Below are 20,478 nucleotides of genomic sequence, written 5' to 3' on the forward strand. Positions count from 1 at the left end.
GTAACTCATAATACTGTGGTGATCAATGTGATTTTTAATTTTTTTTTAAGAGATGCTAGTCTTTGACAGTGTAAATAACCCCTTTTTGTAATCTTTGAAGTTGTATTTAATAGCAGTGGCAGCTGAGTGTTTTTCCTAACTGGTAGGGATCAGCCCTCTGCACGTGTACAGCGCGCATCTTGTGCGCTTCTCGTGCGCGTGCTGCAGGGCCAGGCTTTGTGCCGCCGGGCTGAGGTCTGCACCGCATGCGGGATGGAAGACAGGCTCCGAAGAGGGGGTGGTGAAGCTCTGCTAGGAATGACTCCTGCTGCCCCTGGTTAATGGGCCTTTTGTTGGTTTTAACTCTGGAGGGTAAATTTGCGACAGGATTGGCATGGATTTGTGTGTGACTTACAGTAGAGCTCTGTGAGCCGATGCTAATGTCATGGCTTTTGTGTCAGCATTTCAGTGCTGTAGGTGCTGGGCTTCTTTGGAAAGGGAAGGAACCAGTAGGTGTGTAATCCAAAGCTCTGAAGTGTTGGGCTGACAGACTCCATTAATTTATATTTGTTGCTCTAGGCAAGATAATCTTGTATTGCTAGTCTTCTCTCAGGCAAAAGCTTGGTGTTACGTGCCTTTCAGGAGTACTGTAGTCCATTTTATACTTAAGATTTGATAGGAAAATATATTTTACAAATGGATTTAAATTTGGAGGAGATGCATCGTATTTTATCAACACAGTGAGCTGAATAAGATTGGGGAAGGAGGAACTCCCTTAAAACAGTCAAGAATCATTCAAACCAAAGGTAATAACTGTGTTGCTGTAAATTTTTATTTTTGGATTAAGCTGTATATGAATAGAGTTGGAAGTGTTTCAGAATTATCCATGAGAGAGGCTGGAACAGTTTGTTACTAATGAAGGAACTTTTATTAATATATATGCCAGTAAACATGAACAGCCAACCCACAAGAATAGGTGTGAGCTGTGGGAATTGTGGTTTCTTCATATGAAGTGGTACTTCAGCAAATACAATGCTAATATCCTGGTTTATTCTTTAGCCTGGTGTCTAAAGGGGATGAGGTTTGTAGGTTTACAGTCGGTACCTCAACAGCATTGTGAAGCAGTGGAGGACACAGGGCTAGAGAGGGACTAAGGCCCACACATGGTTTGAATGTCCCTAGCTACAGAAAAGGCTTTCTTTGGAACACGTGTCCTGTTAGATAAAAAACATATAACCACTGGAGCCCAGGCTGCATAAATTCTCTTCCTTCATGCAATATTTATTAGTAGAAGGTAAATGGACTTTGGATTTAATTTGGTGAAGACGTTAATTAAAGGTGCTATCAAAGGTTGAAGGAAGAAACCAGATTTTAATGCTGTTTTGATTTCTTCCTAAATGATGTGGAGTTTTTACATTCTTCTCTTAGCAAGATCTGTTCTGAGAAACTTATTTGGTTGTTTTGGGTGTGTTTTTTTGGCTTTGTGGTAGAAATAGGAACTATCCCCAGCCTTATGACTGTAGGACGGTTTGGTTTGGATGAGACCTCAGAAGGTCTCTAGTGCAACCTCCTGTTCAAAGCAGGGTCAGCGGTGAGGTCAGGCCGGGTTGCTTGGGTCTTCCTCCACTCTAGCGTTGAAGACCTCCAAGGATGGAGGGGACAGCCTCTCTGGGTAGCCTATTCCAGTGCTTTACTGGCCTTGCAACACGTCTTTGTAATCCTCAAGGTGAGAACCTTCTCCTACATGCAGTGTGAAGCTCTCGTTTCAGTTTATACCTGCTCTGTCTTGTGCTCCTATCATGCGCCACTGTGAAGAGCCGTCTTGATCCCCCCCTTGCAGGAGGCTGCTGGTGGCTTGCCCTGAAGCTGTCATGTCTCCAGGTTGAACGAGGCCGGCGGCCTTGGCCTCTCCTTGCAGAGCAAGTGCTTCTCACCATCTTGGTGCCCCTCCACTGGACTTGCTTCAGGTTTTTGATGCTTTTCCTGTAAGAGGAGGTTCAAAATTGGATGCAGTATTCTAGACTGTAGCCCTGAGAGAACTTGATGGTTAGTGTCTATAATTCTTTAATTCTGTCCTGGAACTTGTGATGTTGTAAGAAAACAGTATTTGATTAAAACTTCATACCTGTGGTATAAGTTGTAGATAAAGCATTTCCATTTGATGGAAAGGGCAAATACATATATATGTGTATATTTATCCTTTCATGTGTTCTTCTAATGACTGAAAATATCTGTAGTGATTCTGTGGCATTTACCGCATTAGCTCACCACTGATTTATTAGATCTGTTCTTAAAGGGATGTTCATTAACAGCAAAGTCTTTCCTGATGATATTACTGTTGGATGGTATAAATGATCTTTGGTAGTTCATTAAGACAGAAAAAAACCTGTTGAAACTTGCAGTTCCCTTTAACCTCATTATTAGTGAGCTAGGTAGAAGGAAGGACACTACGTGAGAGCCTGACTGTCGGCTTACTGTTAGTTTCAAACCTTTATTGTCTGCAAGCTTTTACAAGGAGAAGTGAAAATATGATCTAATCTGATGTCATGCTAGCTATCCACCAGTAACTCCCCCAGAAGTGTGAGTGCTTTTACCCATGACGGTCATCACCATTCAGGGTATTCAACGTAAAGATGTTCATGTGTATCTAGTCTTTCAGGTGAGCGTCAAGGAGTCAGCCTACGTGGAAAATAAATACTGTAGAAATGGCTTGTAATAATGTATAGGACAGTCTGGCCCATGACAACATTAGTTTTTCTTGCAACTTGGGAATTTGTTCTTAATGTGATGTAGACTCAATCGGTGGTTGATTCACACATTTCAAGGTTCGTCTGCCTGGGCTTTTAAATTAACCTGGAGGCAATCCATAAACTGGCTTGACTTCAAATGAAAGGTCATCAGCATCCGTCATGTCCACAAGTTAATTATTAAAACTTGGCTTTGACTCAAATAGAAAATGAACTGAAAGGAAAAAAAACTACAACAGGTGAAGTCATGTTGATTATGGGTTCTGTGAAAGGATCCATGCAGGCTGCAGGCAGAAGTGCCTGCCTCTATCAATTATCCTATGGGATTGGAGACTGGATTGTAGTTGTGTGGTTTTCCTGTGTTCAAAGCAGTTAAATTTCATTGCAGTATAGGTTAGGTTAGTGCAAACAAAGACAGGCAATGGTAAATTTGCAGACTGGCTTGATCAATACCTGGGAAATGTTTCAGGTTGCATTCTGATGGTGAGCAGTAAGGCGCTGTCAGAGGATGGAAGTGGCTGGCTGGCTGCACTCCCACCCACCAGGATCGGAAGCAACATCCAGTTTGTGGGATTGTCTGGTTCCACCCCCACACCCCTGAACCCAGGGCCAACATAGAAGTTTCGCTAGATGCTCAGGCAGCATGCTTTCACAAGTGGCTGATTATTATTAACATTGTTTACATGCTGAAGGTCTTGAGTCTTTCTGAACTGCTGTAGTACATGGGTGTTAAGACGGGGTGACTATCAATTCTTACGTTTGTAAATGTTGTGTGTGCATGCTATGAAACAGCAGAATTTGTGCTCCGGTATCTAATTACAAAGAACTGGTGTTTGAACTGTGATTCTGTTACGAAAAGTCTGAGTCTTAACTACTACAAACCAACATCCAGCCTTGGAAAGTGGTGTTCTGTAACTCTGGAATTCAGAATTACTTCTGACAGTCCGTAGTGTCATTTAATAATGATGGTAGTGGTAGATGCTAATGAATGCAGTTTTTGTGTGCGTTTTTCGTGTTTTCATACTTGGTTTGGTTTGGTGGTTCTGTTGATTAGTAATTACACAAAATCAGAATAATACAAGACTGTTAAATTCAAAAGGTGATTGCTGGGAAAAATGCCATCATTCATCACACAGAAAATTACTAGAAAAGTTAGCTTGGCATTTCAGGTGTGGGGTGTTGTACAAGTCACCTGGCATTCAGAATTCCCGTGGTAAAGCATCATAAGCCTTTCCCAGTTTTGTTTGGGGTATTAAGTCTTTCTCGAGTGAAAAAAAGCGTAAGAGGGACATGAAGAGTGGAGCAGCATATCGTGTCCCTTTATTAAAGCTCATTGTGCCTGTTATACACAGAAACCCATTCAGCAGTTGCTCTTTGGAGGAAATACAGGTGATTAACTTCTGGGAGGCTTGGTTAGCTGATGTGTCTGGAGAACAGCTGTGCCAGGTCTTTTCTTAGTCTGTGCTTCGAAAGGAAGGAGAACTGTGACAAGTTTACTAGATCATTCTCACTGGAGCCGTTGTTGTTATCATTGCTGTGTAAATACATGCCGCAGCTAAGCAAATGTTTAAAGGACATGAAAACAACAACAACAAAATCACAATCTAAATATAAAAATCTAATGTTACAAATTCTGTCATTCTAATCAAAACAAGGTACTGCTCATTCTTGAAAACATCTGTTTAAATACTGAGAAATCTTCAAAGGTATTGTAAGAATTAAATCATATTAGCAGATAACGATGGAGGGAGCAGCAGAGAATGATAGAACAGAATGATTTAGGTTGGAAGGAACCTCTGGACCCCACCCAGATCCGCATCCTCCTGGGCAGAGTCAGGCCAGCTTCAAGGTTGGATCCACCTGACAAAGTTCCAGTTGGGGGTTCAGGGCCCTATCTGGCCACGTTTCGGATGTTTCCAAGGGGAGAGATTCCCCAGCCTTGCTAGGCAACCTCTGCCAGTGTTTGACTGCTCTCACTGTGGACAGAAATCCCCCTGCTATCCAACTCCTTGTTGCAAGGCATTAGCCATCTGTTGTATCGGTTGTTTTGAATGGTATTGTTTGTTCTTAATGAGTCCTAGGAGGCAAAACACTTAAGCTCTCACTTTTCACGTTCAAATAAACCACTGTGTTCTGCAAAGCTAATTGTTAGTGGCAGTAGTTTCATTTCTCTCTTCCCAGTCAAGTCGCAAGTATTGAAGCTGAAGATTTGTGGAAAGTTTTCAGTCCGAAATTACCATCTGCACTTCATGTGGTAATGGAGCTATCCCTCTGTTTCTCTGCTCTTACTGTGGGAAGTGCAAAACTTTTCCCAAAATGCAATTGCTCAGGTGTTTGAGAAGTATTTGCTTTCCAGCTGAAACTTTTATTATTAGCAAGTAATAATTAGTCTATTAGTAATGTGCTTGCTCTTTAATTACAGCAAGAGGACTAATTCATCTTCTGAAGGCCTGGTGAATTTAATTCATGGGAAATAATAAAACATTTGTAAAAGTGCTAGTATGGTGTAATGAGTAACTTAATTTCCTAAATAACCCTAGAGCACTTCTGGAGTATCGTTCTTTTTCTTCGTCTTAATTGTGGAGTGAGTTATTAATGACTAAAAGCCTGCGGATGAGAGCTTGTTGACAGCTGGTCTGCCCCTGGAGAATAAAGCTGACAGGGTACCTATATTTTTAAAGCTGACAATGGATCTGCATTTTTGTTAGTAGTCCCTGCCTAAGTATCAAAGGTTAAACAGGTTTCAAATCAATCTTGATTTGAAAGGAAAGACTTTTAGCTTAAAACTGGTCTGTGTGACAAACATGGAATTTAATTGTTACTGTTATAATTTATTTATTATTGTCTTTGAAAACATTTGCAAGTTCCTATTCCTTTCTCCGGATGTGTACCCAAAATTAGAATATAAACCCACGTAAAAGTACTTCTTCAGACAACAGTGCTCCTCAGTCCTTTTGTGGGAAAAAAATCATGGTTGCTTTGTAGATGTTAGCACTGCAGGCTTACTGGATATGCTTTCTCCTGATCTCTGATTTCATGGGAAACTGAAGAGTTGGAAATTGCAGAGATGCTTCATTAACCCACCTCTGTAGCAAGGTCAGTTGTTACCAGGCTGGGGAGAGAATGCGGTTGGTGGTGCCGTGGAGTAGTTGATGGCCTGATAATGTTGTTTTTAATGGCTGTAGGGCTAGAATTTTTGTAATAGGTGAGGCTGGAAAAAGTCCTTTTGGTGCAACGTAAATTGTCATGGCTTTCAGATTATCACTGAAAACGTTAATTTTACTTGTCCCGTATATATGACTTCTCGTAGCAAGGCATACTGGAATGGGTTGAAAAGTTTATAACACGGGCCAAATGGGATTTAGGATGAGCAATTTCTGGGTTTGATCACAGGGTTTCTTTGTTGTTGTTGGGGTTTTTTGGGTTATTTGGTTGGTTGGTTTTGTTTTTTAAATCAAGACATGTCCTGAGCTACTTACATTTGAATGTTATGGCTGCATGAGCTGTTTGATTTTTAGCTGTCCCTTACCCTAGAGAAAAACTTCTGTTTCTTTGGGATTTTATTACTTTGAAATCCCAAAATATTTCTTTATGCTTTATTCTCTTTCTGGGGGGACATCCTGCTGTGGTAGACAATTGGGTCAGATCTGTAAGACCTGAAATGGCTGGGCATTACGGGAGGAAGAACCCCCAATGTTCTATAAAACAAAAAAATGGATGAAGTGTTCATTTTTGACTCTTTGAGGTATAAATCTTTTAATGGCCTTATTATCTTTGTTTTCTGAATATACTCACAATGTGTTAATGTTTTGCTGTATTTGATGGGAATTCTAGGTTTGGATGTTGTTTACCTGGATATTGCTAACTAGACTCATAAAAATTCACACCCTTAAGTAAGTGAGCTCTTGGTTCGTTACTCTCTGCAATTCTAAGGATCTTAACAGCATGTCAGCCACAACCTTTCTAATTCCGAAGTTGGATATAAATTTTTTTTTCTTTAAAATTTGTGATTTTTAGAGATTGTTTCTTTGGACAGGGCTGCAGAATAAAGTGCGTAGTGGGTAGGAGACTCTATAGAAATTATCTTATGTTTTTTGTACAATTAATTGAAGTGATTGGCTTTGGGGAAGGGGGAAGACTACCAGTTCATCTTGAAATAAATGGTTTTTTGCTTTGTATTTTTGCATTATATGAGTACAGTTACACGAATAGATAAAATAATTGTCTTTAATGGATAGCAGTATTTCACAGAGGGTAGCAAAACACCTAGATAGTACTCTGAGGGGAAGGTTGATAGAAAATCCCGATTTTAATTCAACTCAGATGAAATACTAAATAATGTTGTTTTATATAGGCTATGCAACTGAACAACTAAGGTTATACGTGATCCTCTGCATGGAGGTGTAAAGAAAAATAATTGAAGAAATATCATACTAGAGGGGGGAAAAAAAAAGCATATAACAAATGGCTTCCACAAAATGTCTCCTTGTGATCTCATTAAATACTACAAATTATGTAAGATGTTGTCCAACAGCATTTTAAATTATTTTACTGGTTCTGTAAACATGGTAAAAACCTGTTCTGTCCTGCCAAAACCAGGACATTAGTGAAATTTACAGAAATGTAAATAAGTAATTTATGTTGTGCAATTTCTATGTTGTGTTTAATATAACAGTCCGGTGTAAATAATCATAAATTCAAGTGCATCTCCCTAACTGAGGATTGCAACTAGTTTACTTTTAAAACGTTAACCTGTTTAATAATTAAATAGTACAGTGTGCCATTAGCAAAGTCAACAAGAATGCAGGAAAAAGCTGAAAATATTTCTGGTTTGAAAAGCACCTGAGAAATATGTTTCATTTCAGGAGCAGCAGCAGCAAAGCATCAATATAAACAGTTCTGCCTTTTAGACATCATAGATCTATTTTACTGAGTTTAGCAATATTAATTTCCTTTTTCTTTTTTTCTTTTTTTTTTCCCTTTCAGCCATAATCATCAGACCACGTCATTTAGACATCCCGTGACAGGACAGGTTTCTCCAGAAAATATTGAATTTATTTTGCAAGAAGAGTAAGTAGTTTCATACCCATATCAAGAGATCTAAAACTTTAACACATTTATCTACAGTAGTTTAGTAGTTTGCCAGTAATTCTGGTGGTGTAGCAAAAATGTCATAGACATGATTTATGCTTAAAAATTTACTTCTCATTGTGATAGCATCGTTTTGATTCTAGCACTGTTCTGTGTTAGGACTTGAGAGAAAATCTTTACTAAATCTTTGCAAACAAAAAAAAAACCCACAACCCCACCCCAAAAATAAACAAATAAAAAGGACAATATAAATAGTATACTTAAACAATGATGCTTTAGCTTTATATAAATATCAGAAATACAGAACATAAATGTAGAATATCTGAAGCCTGAAGGTTTGTACTGAAAGTGAAATACACAAAATATTACTAGTTTCTGTTGCAATTCCTTGATTTTTTTGTGTTTATTTTCTACATTCCCTTTCTTGAGCTGGTATTTATTAAGAAATTTTTGATTAGGCATGCTTCAAGTTATTCTAGAGAAATAGAATCATAAAATATGCTTTCCAGCATATTTTATCCTGATTGTTTGATTTAAACAAAAAAACCAAAAAAACAGCAACAACAAAAAACCAAAAAGAAACTAAAAACGTGTTCAGACTGGTGTATCTGGGCCTGTCTTTGGTATTGGTTTGGATCACCCCCTGTTGCACTGCTGGGTTTAACTACCCCTGTCATCCTTGCTGCATGCTAGGTTAGTCCGGGAATCCCTTCTGTAAAGGGGTGACTGGATACCTTCCCTAGACAGAGTCTAGGAGAAAGTTGTATCTCGCTTCTAAAGCCACTCCAAAGGGCAAGAGGAATGGGGCACTGCCAGATGGCTTTTCTTTTTCCAGCCTGCTCTTCCAACACTGCTTAAGCAGCCTCCAGCCCTTCATGCGTCGCAGAGACTGGGCACCCTGCTGTAATGGCTACCCACGTGATTTTGAACACTTTATGTTTCAAATTATGTGGCATTTCATTCAAAGCAGCGTAGCATAAGGAAAAATGAGGCCACATGAGACTCCCAGGAGACTAAGGCTTTTCTGGGAATGTCTTCTGTTGTGGACTTGGAGAGGAAAGCAGGAGTAGAGCATGGCCAGTACAGCTTTCTGCTCAGAGCTTCTGGTACAACCCTGAGAAGTGCTAATCAAATAGTTTAGAAAACCAACCAACCAACCAGAACCAATAATAACAACAAAAACCCAACTGAACAGCTTCCCTGCCCCAAGCCCAAAACAAATCCAAGGGCCAGTCCTATGCTAAGGCCCCTGCTGAGAACCAGGATGAAATGGAAGGTTGAACATGTTTTGCAGTGTGTGGGAGAGGTTTGGGATTAGGTACAAAGGCTGTGGGAGAGCTGCTGAGCTGGAGGCCGCCCCAGGGGTGATGTGGTATGCCGGTGGCTTGCTGCTCAGGAGGGCTTTGCCTTGTTACAGGTATGCAAACAAGCTGCTCCAGGCCATGTTGTGAGGAGAACAGGTATTTTGTCATGGAGCAAATCTCAAAGACAGTATGGACAACAGCCCTTGTGCTTCCGTGTTCCAACTTCCATCTTTTAGCTGATTTTTATTTAATCTGTCATAAAGGTTCAGTCAAATTTAATATGAAGAAAATTCATACATGTGTAAGGGAAAATAGGTGTTCGGCTGGAACTCCTTGGGGTGCCTCCCTGGGTTAGTCACACTTCCCTGGCTGTTTCTGGTTGTGTAGTCATGGTAGCAGATAAAATATTAAAAGCAGAATTGAAAAATCGACTTACTGGTGGCACAACATTTTAGTGATCTTTTGTGTATGTTAGAAGCTTTTTGGAAGAGAAATGAAGCTGTTTATTTGGAGGGCAATCAGATGAACAGGCGTACCTTGTCATCTGTAGACTTCAATTACTGGCACGGAGTTGGTATCAAAAGCAAGAAAAAGATCTTACAGCATAGTGGAATTAAGAAACAGGTGGTTTTTGTTCTAAAAGGGGAGGGAATGTCTGGAGGCATATCGAGAGGAGTATGTGTTTGCAGTGACTACTCAGGAAACAGTCTTTGTGAGAACATTTTTCTAAGCTTTATTATGGGCTTGAAGTACTTACAGAGTGGTTTTAAAATTAGATGGTTTTAATATATCAGTTCAAATTACTGTAAAGGTGTCATTTTCAAGTGCGTGGGATGCTCTGCAGTGTAGGTTTTACACAGACACTGCTCATGCTCATCACAGTCATACCTGAATTCTTGTCAAACGGCACTGTTGACGTGCGGATGCCTCTGCCGAAATCAAAGGAGCTGTTACCGCCTCCCTGTCCTCAGGCCCAGGAATTGTAATGGGCCTAGGCCGTGTTTGCAGTTCTTTTCCCTCAGGCATCAGGGATTTGTATGGAATCTGTGTTGTTGATCGTGTGTTAGTCTGGAATCAGTGTTGTAGATCGTATCTTGTGATGGAATGACTTTCACAGGCAGGATGCAGTCAGAAATACAGTGTCTGGATTTGCATGGCCTGTGGAAACTTTCCATCATGGGAGCCTTTCCACCAAAAGTGCTTTTTTTCTATAGCTGAAGAATCCTCTCTGAAGTAGTAGCGTTCTTAAAGGTTTCATAAGCGGCAATTTGTTCTTCAGTGCTGTAGTGAGGTGATTTATTACTTACGGGTTGATTTTAATTTAAGATTAGGGCCAAAGCCTGGAGTTGTCACCAGATGCTGACTGGGAGCTTGTGGGGAGATGTAAGCACAAGCTGGGTCAGGCTGCAGCAAACAGATCTATTAAAAGGACATATTTAACTTCAGAAAATTAATTTACAGTAATCTAGAAATGATTAATGTACGGACTGCTCTGGCCATTTCTCATCCAGGAAGCAATGTTCTGGCAGGAAGATTTGAGAAGTAGTTTTGGAAAATGATGTTAATAAATGATGTAATTCTCGCTTGATTATGAGTCAGTTACGAGCCAGACACCCTTGCCTCGCTTGATCAAATGAGAACTGGATACTTTCAGTGGAAGGCTGAGACTGTATTTCACTAGTCTTGTCCCAAAGCTTTTCACCTTTTAGACAGTACCACATCAATCTTGCTTTTTAAGCCAAAATCTGGTTTGTTCAACTCCATTGTAACTGGAGGATAAAACCAGAGAGTATTGCCTGGAACATGGAACTTTTAAATCTTTTGATCCTTATGCTACTCCTTGTTCCTAAAGGTGTTCTTTATTTAGATTTTTTGACAAGTAGTGATAATAATTCTGTGTTTCCTAACCCATTCTTAGCTGAGACCACTGTCAAATCCCCACCTCTCATTCTGTTTTCCAAGCTTAGAAGCTTTGGTCACTTAGCATGTGGGACGTGCTCTGTGCCTTTCACTAGCCCTGCTCGAGTGCTGGTTTTTTGGCATGAGGCTTTTATCTCATGGAGTGATTGATTATAGGTGAATGGAGTATTCAGTGTATGAGCCCATTGGTTTTTATTATAACGTAATGGCACTTTCTTCTCTATTCCTTTCCTAATAATTCTGAACATAGGTGGACTGCTGCTAGTTATTCAGTTAAGATTAAAACGTAGCCTTTTCTCAGATCGCTAGTGTTGTTTTGAGTGATAAAAGCTGCAGAGATATTTGTAATTTTTCCATTCTTTGAATTAGTTTTCTGTTGTTGACACTGAATTCGGTTTGGTATTTCATCTTATGGTTACACATATCTGAAGATTATTTTTCTACCTGTTCCTGTCAGTATTTTAGTTTTCATTCAGATTAATTTTTGTCCTCTATTGACTTGGTCTCCTTGCAGTTTTCAGGATCATCTCTAAATAATTTGAACACCTTGGCTGTATGGGAGGTCCCTCTGGTAGCCTCCCTCCATTTGACTACTGTGTCTTAATTTCTGTGCTTTTCTTTTGTTTTTTTTAAGGAACCTTTAATCCACAAGGAAACCTCTCCTAAACAACCAAGGAAAAATTAGTGTTAAGGGTGAGGCTGCTGGACAAATGTTAGATCTAGTTTAGCCATATTGTTATATATGCATTTCTGAAAAATCGATGATAGAATTACTTCGGATAGATGTTTAGATTTCTTCTCTCTTATCTTTCTTTAAATAACAGTTCTTCAAATAGCTGACAGCTATGTGTCTGATTGCATCTGTTGCTGAACACTTGTAGTTGTGTATTAGAAGTTTCACAATAGGTTTGTGATAGTATTATGTTTGCAAATGAGAAGGTAGTACTTTAAATTTTAAAAAGATAAGACTTCAATATAAATGTGGAAATATAGAAAATATATATGTATATATTGGGAGTGTTACCCTCTTTTGCCTGTTTTTTTGTGCAACTGGTAAAGCCTGCATATCTCCTCTGGGGAGACAGCCATCTTATTTTGTCTATTGCATTTGGTTACTATAGCAGCAAAAATACCAGGTGGAGAGAAAGGAGGAAACCCAAACAGCCCCAAAATAAACATCTGTCAATTTACGTATGTAGAAATCCTAGAACAGTTAATTTTTTATCTAGCTGAATATGAGATTGATTAGTAGTAAAACTAGATTGACATGTTATTGTGTTATATTTGGTTTCAACAAAATAAACTTTTTAAGTTGCTGATGTGAATGTGGATCTTCTAAGTCGACTAATCTTTATGATCCTTTAGAGAAAAGGCATGTGTTCTCTCGTGAGTATTGCATTTTCTATATGGGCTATGGGTGTAATAATTTTTTTGTGTTATTCAGTGGCTTTTTTAATAAACCATATATTGGTCATGTAATTGTTTTAGCTGGTAAATGTGATTTCTGTAGCCATACTAGCCCTGTTTAAGTAGAGCAGGGACTCGTGTGACAGGATATACTATATAGATTGTTATTTTAAAGTATTTTAAAAAGATTGGCAGTGCACTGAAGCTCCGAGCGTACATACTGCAGTTGTCTGTGCATGCACACCTGGGGGAGGCAGGAGGAAAGCTGTCCTGAAAACCAGACAAAACCCGGCACTATGAAGACAGAATGGGGTGTCGTGAAGAACAGGTATTACCAAACATCTTTGGCAATAGTGATTCTGAACTGCTGTTTCTGAATGCACAGTCACTTCTTTTTAAAGGTGAATCTGTAAACACTATTAGGATAGCATTAACTCTGTTAACATGATGGGATGTGTCAGGTAATTCTGTATATTCTGCATGTTTATATTTGCTTTTAAAAACAGAGTGAGAATATTAATTAGCTGTTAAGAGACTTGCATAATTGAGTTCATTATGTTCTGATTTCATGCAATCTATTTTAACCTGGACGTACTGTGTACTTAAATTAATTTTCAGTATTGTTTGGTGTTTTCTGTTACATCTCAGATACAGAAGTTTGGATCATCAAAGGCATTTTTTTTAGGAGAATAATAATGTATTTTCTCTTTTGGTGGACTTACTGTGTCTTGCTGTCTATAGGAGTTCTTCCACAGGGCAACAACCTCGCATTTTTTAAAAAACATTTTTCTCCTTGTGATTTTTTTCTTTTCCCAGTTGAAGTTTGTCATTAATCTTGGTACTAATAGAAAAGGAAAGCTTGATTTATTGGTAATGATGGTTTTCAGTTGCAAGTGGAAGAGAAATTGCTAAATGGCCAAATTATAAATTCTTAAAAATTATGCATTTATTGTTCTGTATTGCATTATGATTTTCTGATAGTAGTGATGGTCTTGTGAAAGGTATAAAGCTTATCTTCCTCTACAGTTCTTCTAAATTTTTTTTTTCTAAACTGCAGTATGTTTGCCCTACTGTGAAACATTATCTTGTAGAATAGTGAAGATCTGTTCAATCTGAGTTTGCCAACCCTGATTTGTAGGTTAAAGCCATTCCTCTGAGGTTATTTCTCTTTCCATGTTAGTGTTTTTATTGGAAAAATTAATTCCAATTTGTTGAAACTTAGAATTTTTATTTCATTTTTTGTCTTTCCTGACAAAGTTAGCTGTCTATGAAATAGCTACTCTATAAAATGAAGAAACATATTCTATTCAGATGTTCTATAGTCTGAAAAACCTACGGATGTTCTGAATGTATATGTTATGTGCTCTCTCCTCTTCCTCCCACCTCCTCCTTTCCCCCGTCTTTGTCCCAGTGAGTATCTGGACAATAAGATGTACCGTGAAGCTGTCCTACAGCATGGTACTCAGTAGTTCGTGGTGTGGACGTTGTAGAGAATCTAAACCCCAAGGGAGGAAGAGAAAGTTTGTGTCTTCTGAGGCCAAACATTTTCCTTGGATGTGTTTTATTTTCATACCTTTGTGACTTATTTCTAGCGGCCTTCTTAATGATATCAGATCTAATACCTCAGATTCATTTTGAGAAGGCGATGTAGGAGATGGTCACATCTGCTAGTGTTCCTCCCTCCTTGAAATACCTGCTCTCTGTTTAGTTGCCTCAAGCAACTCAAGCAAATGGAACCTTTTTGATAAGTAAATATTAGGAAAAGGCAAGTAAGATGCTTTTACAAGTTAATGGAGGCACATTGTAAGTCTACATTTTCTACCTGTTTTGAAATTTTGAGTGGAAAAGAAACAAGTGAGAACAGAGTCAAAAGAGCGTAATAATACTGTCTGATGAACAGAAATAGTCAGGCAGCATTATATGGGAAGTGTCTTAATCTGCTCTTTGCTGACACTGGATGTTCCTAAAGCTGGTTAAATGCTGAAGTAGAATACCTGGTCAATACGAGGTAGGGCAAATTACCTTAAACTGATGTGATGAAGCTCTCATGCATTAAAGGCTGGCCAGGGATTTGAGGGACCTGCCGTCATTCGTTCTTGTATCATGGACCCGAATTTATGTATGAAAACTTAAAAGAAGGGATTTATGCCAGATAAGCAAGGGACAAAGGAGATGGGATCAAAGTTGTGTTACTTCATTGCAAGCTTAATTGAAACTGTGTGGTCACAAATGGAAAAAGGTGCTTTCCCTGACACCAAATCAACTGTAAAAGCTTTTGGACAGTTCAGGTTGTAACTGAGGAAGAGCAATGGTGGGAAACACCTTGTCCTCAGTTAAACCCTGTGTTGAGCTACTACAGTCACAAACTCTTCTTCTCTGTTCTTGTGGGTGATAGCTGCTCAGAAGTACTCTGTCTGCAGTTGCATACAGAATCAGATTGAATTTCAGTGGCAGCACCAGTAACGTTTGGCGTGGCTTGTGTGTCTTTTTTGTTTGTTTGTTTTAAATAAATGGCTTTGGTGATTTATTGAGGTGGGAAAAGGAGAATCAAAGGTTGTTAATAGTTTGTTTTGGTTTTGTTTTTCCTGCTGTGGCTGTATTGCTACTTGTTCCTAAAATAGAATTTGCTAAACTGTGTTGTTAATGATTTTTTAAAATGCCACCTGTGGGTTTAATTCAAAAGTTGGCATCGAGCTTTGCTGCTGAGGCTTCTCTTCACAACCTGCATACGGGGTTCTACAGGATATTGCACTTCTCTTTGTCTTCTTATTTCTTTATCTGGGCAGCTGTACTGAATTCTTACTCGTTGAACAGGTTCTTATGGTAGGATTGATCTCACCTATGCTTTAAATGGGTATCTGCATCTGAGCTACTTATCAAGATTTCTTGAATCTCAGTATGACTCAGAAGTTATTTATTTCTAACAATATCTGCCATGAATTGCACCATTTCACTTAACAGGTATTTTAATAATTCATACTGTACTGTGAGTCACATTTTGGGCACATTCAAAGATCTAACATTAAGTTAGTGAAAGATCTAACAGTAGGCTAGTCTCGCTTTGATTTTTAAATAAGAAGCCGGTTATTGCAAAGGGCTGACTTCTCACATTCCCTCCCCAGGACTGGCTCTTCCACATGTTTGCTGCCAAGCCTCTGACTTGGGCACAATTTAGTTTCTCTGCATTAGCCTTATCTGCTCTGTGTGTTCTTTGTTATGTCTTGATTCTTATTGGATTTGCAGACAATTTGGCAGGTTTCTTCCTCCTGATACATTGGCAAATACCCATCATCAGCTGCCGCTGGCAGCATCTGCTTGAGAAATACCTGAAATGAAAATAGTAGGGGTGGTGCAAAGGAAGTTGCAGATGCACGGGAAATGTTTGACTAGCCTGTCATTCATTTGTTCACTGTGAATCTTAACTATAAAAAGGCAAAGCTGACTGTTTGGAACGATTTGCTTTAGATTGTCTGGTTTTGTTTGTTTTCTAGACAGAACTCATCTATGTCCAAGCAACAAATAAACCAAAGACCTTCAAGCATGGTCAGTGAAACGTCCACTGCAGTAACTACATCTGCTGTTGATACAAAACCTGGCTCTAAGGTAAAGGAAAAAGTCGATTGTTTCAGCTTAGTGATTACAGCTTCACTTGCTTTAAATCCAATACTCTTTTAATGATGATTTTTAGCCTAGAAGTCTAATAACTTACCTCAAAGAGGTAATATCTTCTATCCAAGCAAAAACATTTTTACGACATAGGAGCACTATATGCCCACATGACAGTGTTGAATGATAATTTGAAAACAATTATTATTGTGACATGAAAGTTTGGGAGGCTTCGTAAGAGCGGAAGTGAGTATGTGTAATGCTAGTATTCCAGCAAGTCTTTTGACAGTCAGATGTATATGGCAAAAAGTGCAGCAGAAAACCAGGTACTGTAATTTGCAGTTCTTTTCCATGAAACCTTACTGCTGTTCCTCCTCATAGTACCAGCTTAGATCCTTTTCTGCTGTCACTGTAGTGCACAAAGAGTGCAGACACCAAGTTTACACACAGAATGTTTAATATTAGAAAAATCCATTATTTGGCATTGACAAAGGGCCTGTGTTTGTTGTTGCACAAAATGTAATAAAGCGCTGTACTTGAAGCGTCACCAACTACTTCAGTGCTTCTTTGACCTTGCAGTAGATTACAGTGCAGGGAGAATGGGAGGGGCTGGATAAAGAGAAGCAAAAAAATACTGGGAGAATTAGCAGAGATAAGATAGATCTCTTAACTTTGACTGCGGTTTTTAAATGTGTCAGGTTTTTTTTTTTTTTAATGGAAAAGTGTGAAGCCTGTTAAGTAGTTGAGTTGCAGAAAGGACTTCGCTAAGTTGGTTGCAAAGATATTTTTGTTCATTTGTAATCACTTGAAATCTTTTACTAATGTTTTGAATTGTTTGGGTGAATATTGGAGAAGATGAAATAGTTTCACGAAAAGCTGAAAAATAAATTTTAAAGTGGTTTGTTTTTTTTTAAGCCAAAGCATATAGATTATTGAACCAACACAGATTGCCATGTGTCAAATTTCAAGAATATGTTTATCTTTAAAGTGTTGGAGGAAGTTATCACTGAAACAGTAAACTTAATAGGTTACGTGAATTACTTGATACATTTCTTTCTTGAATTTACCAAAGTACTTGAGCATTTGTGTTTACTGTATTTATTTTCCTTATTCTGATTTTTTTTTAAGTCGGCATTAGAGGGAGAAGGCTCATTTTTTGACTTTTAAAACCAGCAAACTTAATGGGGACCTGGTACTTTGCTTTGAGATGGGGATTTCTCCAGGGACACAGTTGGCTTTAACTTACCCAGGATCACACTGCTGCCAAAAAGTGTGCATCCTCTGTCACCTGCTCCTACTGCTTCTCTTTGTCGTGTGTTTGCACTGATCTAAATCAGGCTTTGCAAAACAGTGAGATCAAAGATGGAGACTGAATACAATTTACAGGGCCACCCATACGCTAAAGGCAAGTTCACTGGAGCCATCAGAACCGCACAGCTAAAGATGAGGGTAGTGCTCTTTCCATCACAGCTTGGAGAATATCCAGGATCACCTCCCAGAACTTCAGTTGCTCTGGTTTTGTTTGCAGTCAGTATAAGTGTGGCCATGCGTGCTTCTGGCATGCTCCCAGGTGTGGCATATTTTTAATACATGGCAGCTTTAGAGTTTGAATAAAGCTCTCATAGAGGGCTTGCCTGAACTTTTCTTCTCTGCCAAGTTTGTTTATATACGATTTATCCTGCTGTGGGCCCTCAATAAATGCTTTACTGGAGTTTTGATTAAGACAAGGAACTGATGTCTGTCTTATATATGCTTTGTTTCATCATTGCATGTGTTTCCAGGCTTGAAATCACTCATCTCGTTCTGTAGAGTCAGAAGATCTGTTAAATTCCTTCACAGCCTAACACAATATTAATTCAAGTTAACTAGCAATAAGAACAAAGGCTGTAAAGTGAATAAGCTGCATCCTCCATTTTGAGGTTGACTTTTGGTGCATTGACAGTAGATAGCACAGGTATGGCATAGAAATGGGTTGGGAGGTCTTGATGATACCATCCTCACATGGCTTTCACTGTGCACTGGTTGTGGCCAGCTGAAGGTGGGTGTATCTGCCCGGAAACCTGGTGCTGGCCCCGTAGGTTTGTGCTGGCCCTAGAAGCTGCACTGCTGAGGGCATCTCCTGTGTTGCCCTGGGCTGCAGGCAGATCTTGTGCAGACTCGCACTGGGGTGACACGTGAGGTGTCACTCCTAGGGAAAAGCCTGCACTTGGCATTCGTCCTGTCTCCTCGTGTCAGGATGTTTCACAGAAATGACAGTGGCATGCAGCTCACCTGACTTCTCAGCAGAGCTGAAAGCAGCATGCTGCTTGCTGGTAAACAGACCTTGGGTAAGCTACCTAGTTCAATCTGCCCTTTGAAATCTCCTTACGAGTGTTAAACCTGCATTGCTGTCTTATATGCTGTAGCACCAAAGAAAAAGTGGATTTTTTTTTTCTTACTGATTATTGCCACTATCTTAATCCTGCATTAAATTGTGTACTTATGTCTACTGAAATGCGTGAGTTGTAGTGCACACTGGTAAATCCTGGCCTGAAGATTAGTAGAATCCATTTAAAGTTATCATATATTGCTCGAATATTTTATTATTATATATGCTGTCCGCTAGTCCAGATGCTGCCTGACTGGTAGAAGCAGTACACTGAAGTGTTTTTCTGATACCATCCCTTGCGTAGGACAAACATGCGCATTTTCAGAGCTGCTGTTTGCCTGCAGCTGCCAGAGCATGAGTACCCTGACCAGCTGAGAGGAGAGATTCAAACAGAGGAAACACTGTAGGAAGGAGACAGAGTGTGAATCTGGACAGCTCTTTCCTTGGAGAAGTCGCGAGCAACCCTAAGGGTGGTTTGTGCACCTCAGGTTCCTAAAGCAATTGCAGTAGCAAACTGTGCTGCGACTGGAACAGAACAGGCAGGTTATTCATCCAGAGATTCTCACTGTCATTTTCACAGACTGGTAGGCTTTCCTTGTGTGTTTTTGAAATAGTTTTTCACATGTGAGTCAAAACTGAGGTTGGAGTAAAACACAAACCATTACCTAGTCTTTGTGATTTCCACTTACTGCTGTCTAGGTGTCTTCCTTGGAAGCGTCACTCTGTCTTCTCCTTTTGTTTGCAGGGTCAAAGTCCAAGCATTTTATTAAGCTGTCAATGTTGTTTGAATTTAAACAGGAAAGAAAAACAAAACCAACCAAAAAAACCCTCCAGACAATGAAGAGCAAGAGTAAGATTCATGTGCACAGTCCTGTGTGTGTAGGAGACTTGTACCGTGTTGCAGAGAGAGACTTGTGTGCAGCTCTTGTAGCATGCTCAAAGTGTTTCCAAAGCACACTGAAACTTCAGCAGTTCTGCCTTTCAGACTTGGGTCACCAGTGCTGCCTCTGTTCACCTGGGAGTTGGCAGACTGTCCTGGCACTGATATGTTGATGAAAGGGGGAAACTGACTTTGCTATGTTGTAAATGTCATTGTCTGTTTACTTGCCCTTGAAAATGCTATAAATGCGTTGTTACTGTGTAATGAAGTATGATTATTGCAGTAAGCATATTTGCAATATGAAATGAGTTTCGGTGCAGTTTAAAAGCCACTGTTACCTTATACTTTCCAGGTTGTGAAGGCTGGAAACAAAGTTCATAGCTTTGGGAAGAGGGATCAAGCTATCAGGAGGAATCCCAATGTTCCTGTTATAGTAAGAGGCTGGCTGCACAAACAGGTATGTGTGTGATCAGCTGTTTCTGTTGGTGATTGTATTGAAGTATAAGTAAGTGCCTTCCAAGTAGCTGAACAACCAGAAGCTCAAATGTTGGTGATGCTGGGCAGTGCTGGGCACTCCCCTGAGCTTCTGTAGCAAGGGGCTTGTGCTCAGCAAGAGCAAAAACCAAATTTTACCTACAGGTTTGATTCGGAAGTGGAAACTGATAAATGGACATCACCATCATAGTTAAATGTGAAGGCTATTAACTTTGTTGTCTAAATTTGGTTATTTTCCCTGTTTTATCCTTCTGGATTGCTGCCATACGGATCTCAGTCTCCCTTGGAATGCACTATAAACCTGAGGTTAGCTGTGAAGGCCTTATTCTGTTTGCTTGCTTGGGCCCTTATACCCTGATCAAAGGCTTAATTCCAGCCCACATGCCTTTTGTTTTTCAGAAGCAGGTGTGAGAAAATGAAGGGAGACAGGGACCCATTCACCACACATTGCTGTCACCAAGACTAGTGTCGAAGCAAATGCTGGATTGTAGGCTTTTGTCCAACAAAGTTTTACAGCTGCTGCACCTTGAACTCTTAAGCTGACAGAAGCCCATCCTTGAGTGCAAAAAGTAAATAAAGCTCTTGTTATATGAGCATACTTCCCTGCTTCTAATTTGGTAGTCAGTGTCCGTCAGATTATCATCGGAGATCCAGCAGCTAGGTTTAGGAGTGAGTAGGGAA

At 39.5% G+C, this 20,478-nt stretch overlaps 1 protein-coding gene across 1 annotated transcript in view; it reads left to right on the plus strand.

The window, feature by feature from the left end:
- The window catches only part of PLEKHA7 (pleckstrin homology domain containing, family A member 7), an 83,692-nt gene that overhangs the window by 28,291 nt on the left and 34,923 nt on the right, over nt 1-20,478 (plus strand). Inside the window, exons 2-4 of the mRNA XM_010078534.1 lie at nt 7,713-7,796; nt 15,940-16,051; nt 19,655-19,759. Of these exons, the coding sequence (XP_010076836.1) occupies nt 7,713-7,796; nt 15,940-16,051; nt 19,655-19,759 (301 nt within the window). The remainder of the gene's footprint in view (nt 1-7,712; nt 7,797-15,939; nt 16,052-19,654; nt 19,760-20,478) is intronic.

This window comes from Pterocles gutturalis, unplaced genomic scaffold, assembly GCF_000699245.1.
Source record: "Pterocles gutturalis isolate BGI_N339 unplaced genomic scaffold, ASM69924v1 scaffold3183, whole genome shotgun sequence".
NCBI classification, from domain to species: domain Eukaryota; kingdom Metazoa; phylum Chordata; class Aves; order Pterocliformes; family Pteroclidae; genus Pterocles; species Pterocles gutturalis.